Source organism: Pygoscelis adeliae, unplaced genomic scaffold, assembly GCF_000699105.1.
Source record: "Pygoscelis adeliae isolate BGI_AS28 unplaced genomic scaffold, ASM69910v1 Scaffold308, whole genome shotgun sequence".
Lineage (NCBI taxonomy): Eukaryota > Metazoa > Chordata > Aves > Sphenisciformes > Spheniscidae > Pygoscelis > Pygoscelis adeliae.
The window spans coordinates 2,061,411-2,069,054 of NW_008825306.1; the positions used below are offsets into that span (position 1 = coordinate 2,061,411).

At 40.1% G+C, this 7,644-nt stretch overlaps 1 protein-coding gene across 1 annotated transcript in view; it reads right to left on the minus strand.

Moving 5' to 3' along the window:
- LPGAT1 (lysophosphatidylglycerol acyltransferase 1) overlaps positions 1 to 7,588 on the minus strand; it is a 63,009-nt gene extending 55,421 nt beyond the window's left edge. Inside the window, exon 1 of the mRNA XM_009330180.1 lies at positions 7,308 to 7,588. Within this exon, the coding sequence (XP_009328455.1) occupies positions 7,308 to 7,545 (238 nt within the window). The 5' untranslated portion in view covers positions 7,546 to 7,588. The remainder of the gene's footprint in view (positions 1 to 7,307) is intronic.
- Between the last annotated feature and the right edge of the window lie 56 nt (positions 7,589 to 7,644).

Here is a 7,644-nt window from a genome sequence, read left to right on the forward strand (position 1 = left end):
CTTTCATCACACCCACAAAATGAACTGGGTTAGGGACTGTTTTGTAAGTCACCCAGCAAAAAAAGGGGGTGGGTAGTTTTAGTGCGGATCAGGGCCGTGATCCAGATCACCACACAATCATTAAAATATTTGGCCAGTAAAACCGAAGCAGCAGTGGTAGGATGAGTCTGAAAGGCTGGGACTGGCTTTCTTCAGTGGCACTCCCTGCTTGAAATGCTTATGGGGGGAGGCAGGGGAGCCTCATATGCAGAGTCCCTCACTGCTGTCACGGAACATTTTTAGGAATGCAAACATATTAGCCTTATTTATTTCAGCAACTGCATATACAAATGGCTGGACTATTATCTCAACTGTGGTGACTGCAACAGCAGTGCAATTACATGCCTACGCAATCCCGCATTTGACATGTCATCTTAAGCATTAGAGTTTATATTTCACTGTAATAAATGCAAGCAGATTACATATCTTGGAGCTCTATTTTGGCTCAGTTCACACTGGAAAGTTATACCACTAAGCTTATATTCCGTAAAGGATTTACTAACTACCCTAATTAAGGTTGCACAACTCTTCCATTTTTAAGTTCCTGCTTTCAGCGTCTTAAAACCTTGCCAAACTAACCTTTGGCAAGACTTCTCTGTCCCTCACACACACCCAACAGAGAAAGGGAAAGTGATATATTCTGTCCATCTGTTTGAGTTTCATTCTAAAGAAGTAATTTCCCAGAACAAAATGACAGAGAAAATAGGTTTTATCCACATTAAACATGCAATTTTTTCTCCAGTTTTCTTGAAAAGCTCTAAAATTTCTATGCTTTAGAACAGTTACATTAAATGAGAATGAGAAATTGCATCTCTAACATAAAGGCATCATCTCTGACATGTTCCAATACAGACACGATCACACTGTCGAAGTGGAAAAAAAAATCCCTCCTTCATACACTCCGCAAAGAATTTGTGGACAAAGAATTTAACTCCCTAAGATTTTGCTTCTCCAAATCAGAGCTGGACAAAAGTTTTCCTGTAATTATTTCACATGGTTCCTAAAAGCCTGCCACCAAGAAAAAGAACAAGAAAAGGTACAGAGAACAGACACACATCTCTCAGGTATTCTTAGTCATATCCTTTCAGGCACTCAACCAGCAACGAAGGAAAAAGTAGGATGACTAGCATGAATAGATACGCTAAAACCAAAGGTCTAGAAGAACTAGGAGGGATGAAAACACATCCTAAAAATAGCAAACTCAGCCACAAGCAGGCATAGAACCCAGAATTCCCAAAACTTTTGTCTTCCTTTGGCTGTTAGCACATAAGCTAATTCAGAAGCTTCCCACAGCCATTCCTGGACTTCAAAGTAAGTAATGACACCTTTCTGTATAGGTATTCCTCAATAATTTCATCTTTACTATCCTTAGGCAGATGTGACAGATTTGGTATGCTTGCAATAGTTTTTGCATTATCCAGAGTATGTGAAACAGGAGCAGAGACTAATCCACTGTAAAAAAAAAAAAAAAAAAAGGATGTAAATAGCAACAAACAACAAAAATATCACTAGCAAAAAACCAACAGTGTGTGCTTTTACTCTAAGTTTTGTGCCAGAATGTAGTAGCTTTCTAAAAATAAAATTCAGAGTGCATTTCAATACCTAATCTTTTGGAATGATCCTTTATAGTTAAATGATACAATAGGAAAATGAAAGATAAGCTTTACTACTTTTGACATGTTGCTGACACTAGATGAACTACAAAGAAGTACGGTAAAGCCTGTAACACATGTTCCAAAAAGGAGATACAGGAATTTCCTGGTGTGATTTTACGTATTATTAAAATAGGACAAGGGTTACTGTATAGCACTCTTTACAAACAGACACATCACTTGCACAAAGAAGTTGACAGTAAGTTCACTGTACTCCTTACCTCCTCTTACGCAAAGGCACAATGAGCCTTTGCTCTGAGGCCACGGCAGAAACAGCTCCAACGTCCAACTCATTCAACTCTGACCTTTTCTTATCAAGACAGCTCACAAATTACACAAACTTCCTCTTACAAACGGCAAAATAAATTCAAAGATCCCTGCTTGATCTCAGCATCACCTACACATAAATCATACACATCAGAAAAAGCTGCATTTAAGCCAGGGATTACCTAGAAACTCAACACGTAGCCATAGCATAAACTAAAAGTTTCTGTGTGGTACGTTGCTATCCAAATCCACTGAGTCACATCAGGTATTTTTGCACATTCAGAGAAAACACAAAACAGGAACAATTTTGTTTCTCCATTTCACACACTGCCTGACCTCAAAAACATGAGTTGTTTCCCCCACGCCCCTCCCTGCCCAGTCCTCAGAGTAGTAACCAGTCCCGAAAACAAAATATTGCCAGTTAAAAATCACACTGTAGGAACAGAGGAGGGTAGAAAACAATGGCAGGGTTAGAGGCACAGATAAGTCTCCTGAAATAACACCTCCTGCCTTATTTGGGGCAAAAACATTTACTTTATCTCATCTGCTGTTCTCCAGCTTCTGCTGCACTTCCTGCCCGAGGAGAGGGGCCGACTTGTCATGAGAAGCAGCACAGACAGCAGACGCTGTCTGCACTGAGGAAGTGTTGTCACAGCAACTCCACCTGTATCCTTTACAGTTCTGGAAGACAAAAATATTCACATTCTTAGAAGATTAGAGGAGTTGAGGCTGTTGACTGATGAAATGGAAACAAAGAAGATTTTTAATTAGAGAAAAAAGAAGTATGACTGCTGAAAAAAAATTAGAGTGGCCACTACTTAATCACACGTACAAATCAGCCAATAAATTTTAAGTCACTTGAGGGGAGAGGAGGGGGGACACAACTAAAAATCCAAATCTCAATTTTACTCTACTTGGCTGAATAACAAAGAAGGAGGAAAGGGAAATTCTCCTCGCTTGACAAAACTTGACAATTCTCAGACACTCTTTAAATGTCACCTTGCTGGCTGACACAGAACAGTTAACAGGCAATACCTTAGGATTAGTTCACTTTTTATTAAGCACTGCATCATTATGCCAGACTATGCCAGTAAGCATACCCACACCACTCAGACTTTTTTGTGCGTGGTAACAGAGATGTATTGCTCTTCCGTTCATCAGCCCGCAGCCCACCAACCTGTCCCAACATTATTGCAGGACTGTGTGTGTTGGCAAGAGGCTGAAACAGAAGGTTTTGTCAAGTTGTCCTCTTCACTGCTGGAATATGAAATACTCCAAGCACAACTCTCAAGGAAACCCCTTCCCAAGATGCACACAACCCTGTTGACCACATGGAACACCTCTCCCCTGGTGCTCTGACAGGGAAAAGAGCACTGACGGTTGCTGCAGACAGAGGACACTCGCCCTCCGCCAGCTCCTCCCCGTCCCCTGGGCACACACCACTGCTCCCTACAGTGGGACCGAGCTGTGTGGAGCAGAGTGAAGCACAAGATTAGCATCATGAGTATCAGGACTGCATTGCTAACCGATTACTCTGCTGTCCTAGAGACTTCCAGTTGCGATACCGCGACAACACTATCACAGGCTAATGCTAACTTCTGCATTTAGACAGCAGAAGACAACAAAACAGTTTGTTTAAGCATATTTAAGCAAAGCAAGCTTTTCTCTAGCAGTCCTATTTTTAGCGATTTGATTAGATACAGGGATATTAAACTTTAGTCTGCAATAGTTACTTGCCCAAAGAAGTTCAAAACTAGAAGATGGTTGCTTTAAAACTAGTTTCATAGGCGAGCAAGAGGTCATCAGAAAATCACCACCACAGATATGCTCCATCTCCCTCCCATTACCACTAAATAGTGCAGTAGATGTTTCTGGTTTACTTGTATATTAAACGACAAATTATAGTATAGGGGAAAAAAAGGTACTTGCCAACAAAGGATCAAGCACTCTCGAGTTTGCTTTTTTTAGAATGCATCTTCCAACAAATGCAGGAAAATATTTAGAAGTGTTATTCAAAGGTGCCTTTCAAATCACACTAATATGCAGATTCCGAGTGTCCTAACTGAACAGCTCCTACAACGAGAGCAATACATTGTAGGCCTTTCTGAAAGCATATAAAAATTAAATAACACTGCTAGACTATCTGAACATTTTTCATAAAAAGACACTCAGTTTTCCTTTTCATAAGAAACACTATAGAGTTCAAGAGAACAACATAGATATTTATCATACTCTGCCCTTTAAAAATCAAAGGCAACCAATTATACCCAAGTTCTCTCTCATACTTGCATCTTAAGAAGAAAAAGATTAGGCAAAGGAAGTGACCTTTACAATTTCTCCTCTCATTCCTTTCTTTATTTTGCTTGTCCAGTTATACACTATCTCTTTACATAGCATCAAGTGCATCTGCAAACAGAAGCACCTACGTTTATCAAAAAGCACAAATCTAGACACAGATCATGCAATTTCTGTAACAAATCCTCTAGGATCCTAGCACAAAACCACAGGTTTATGTGGGGGTGGGGAGGAGAAGGGCAGACCTAGTTCCTGAGTTTTCCCCAGCTCTTCCAGTTTTATTCAATAAAATATACCAACAATTACACAACAGCAGCAAAACCCAGAAGGAAAACCTAGCACTCACCATATCTTCTTCATTTGGAGCTGAGCTCTCTCCTACACGTTACATACAAACTTACAGGGGAAAAAAAAGTCCACTCAATCTACTTTGCAGGCTGAGTTTAAGTCCCTAACTACAAACGGTTTATGTCACTTCTCACCCAACAGATGACCCAAGCTCGGAAGAAGTAGTAGTAAATAAATTAAAAAACTGAAACACACCTTCAACACAACTGAAGCAGAACACTACCTCCAATTAAAAGACAAGTAAACTTATTTAGCTGGTTACCCTCTCAATCAAGAAGGAAAACAAAAAAAACCAACTCACCAACTGCTCTGCTACTCAAAAAGAAAAATCCTTAATCTTTTCAATGAACCCATACATACCTAATATCTTGTATTTACTTTTGCAAAGATGGAACATACTGAAGCCTATCTTTGACTCAGTTTTTGGAACTGAAAACAGAAGAATTCTGGAGCAATGTCGCTTTCAGATGCACCACTGCAAGTCTTAAGACGCCAACTCTAATAAAGCAGTATTTCAGTTCTGAATTAGTTATGTCGTACTCTATAAAAAGAGGGGACCTAGCGACAATCTTTTATAAATCTATCAAGCTGGAAACAGACACATAAATTACTCTGTCTACGTATGTTGAAGCCAGAAAGATACGCTTTCCAGGTTTGTTCTGCATGTGGTGGTGAGCACTGATGAGGGTAAAGAAAGAATGGACAAAGAAACAAGCTATTCTTGCTATTTTGTAGCTTTCAGTATAAAACATGTTAACGTCTTCATATCAAATAAAATATATTTAAACTGAGACTTCGTACAAGCGTTCACTTAAAATCCTCCCCAAAACAAAAGCCATGCTCTATAGTGAAAAGCGAAAAGAAGGGCCTCCTTACCCATACACCATCCCAGAAAACACTTCTGTGTAGCTGTTTGTAAATGATACTTCAAACAAACATACTAAGACATTTCAAGACTGTAAAACAAAGGATTTCAAATTGTCAAGATACATCAGCAACACCAATCAACAGATGCTTCAGGAAGACTCTAGGATATGCAGATCATGCTAAGACCACTTTCCAAGCAATAGGCAAAAGAAACCACACAGTTCTGCAGTCAGCAGTAAAACTATCCCAAGGAAACTGCTTTCAAAAATTGACAACCATATTGTCATGGGACAATGGCTTGAATTTTAACTAGCACGTTCAATATACACAGCGAATCCCCGGGGTCATATGCTGTATGACTTTAACGTTACCATTATGCCCATAAACTTTCCCATTTCCAATTAATAATACACATTACACCTTGAAAGTCAATCCTTCCTTCTGGAAGGCCTTTGTGCTTTAAGGCATAAAGTAGACTTTTAAAAACATACCTGCCACTGCAAATACTATGTGGACTTCTTTTAATGAGCAAATACAAACATATAAAAAGATTTTTAAAACAGCATATCTGGAAAAGCTTGAGCTGTACCAGGCAAGGCAATTTTGAAGCAGTGCAACGTTGCGACAGTTCTAGCCCCATAGACCAGAATCTAGCTTGCTGCTGCCACCATCTCCTTAAGAAGAACTGGAAGCTCACCTAGAGTATCCACAGAAACTTTGTGCATCTCGGAAAGGCACACGACAGGGTACCAAAAAGGCAAATTATCACAGAGGCTTCAGCTCTTGTAGCCTAACAAAAAAAGCGCTCCATCTGGGTCAACACTGACTTTCTGACTAATCAGGAGTCTGACCAGACTCCAGAGCTGTGTGCTGCCATTCCTTTTTTTCCTTGTGTACATGGACAAGACCTGTGGATGCAGCCTGGGCAGAAGAGAGGGAAAGAATTTTAGGAGGGCTGTTCATATTTTGCACTCAGCAGATTAATTTCCTCCCCTTTCCAAGGTCTAAGCACATACAAAGAATTGATGGCTGTTTTCTTGCACAAAGTGCAGTAGCCAGGATGAAAATCAGTGCATTTAAGGACAAGACTAGAGCCTTCCTTAATATTTCAGTTCAGTCCATCACCTCGATGAGCCTATGAATACTAACAAGCAAAAATAAGTTCAATAATAACTGCAAAGCAAGCATGCAGAGGGGAAAAAACCTACAGATTCTGTAATTAGCTCTGCTAACAGTAAATGAAGAGCCATACAGTCGAGAAACACTGCGTATCACTATTTGTATGAAAGAGCTTCCCTCTGTTTCCTTCCATTCTGAAGCAGCAGAAAAGACTGTCACTGTTGCAAGGAATAGAAGACCTACTCTTACGACACGAGCTTCGTGTCAAACTTCTCAGCCTTATGTCCTGATAGTTTTAAGTGGAGATGATTTAGAGATGCACAGACTTAATAAAGAAAAGTTTGGCTCTATCAGCTACATGCACAGCACGAATCAACTCTCTTTTGAAGAGATGTACCTTTTTCGTGTAATGCTACAATAAAGTGATCAAGATACTTAGGAAAAATCGTATTTCTGATTATACCAAGACAAAATACTGATTGAGAAACTCTTACTTAGCACATAATAAGTTTGTACCTACAAATTAAAAAAACGTTTCAGTACACTCAGCATCTCAATCCAGAAATACAATGCATCTGTGTAAGAAACCTGAAAGAAAAACATCTACATATCCACTATATTTAGATATTCCCCTACACGTCCCCATACGAAAACATCTGTGTTTTAACACTTAGTTACATCTTTATACTCGTACATTTTAAATTAAGAAGACATTCTTACCTGTATATCCTGCCCACCAGCCCCAGGAAGCCACCATAGCTAAAAGCCACTTAAATAATACTCCTTCGATATACCAGAAGCTTTTACTATCCAACACTCGGAGAGGCTGCAGCATAATTAAATACAAGACGTAGGACGGAATAGCAACCAGGTTATTGGCGACCATAAAAGCGAACCTGAGGAGTGCTTTCAGACAGGTATAGCCCACCCGCTGGGCCTGCTCTAGAGTCACGGCCATTCTCTTCACAGCGGAGGGCGCGGGACCGTCCTACGGGGAGAGGAAAAACAAGGCGCAGGTAGCGCTTTCCGAGCGGGGCGAGGAGAGGGTGCCTGCCCG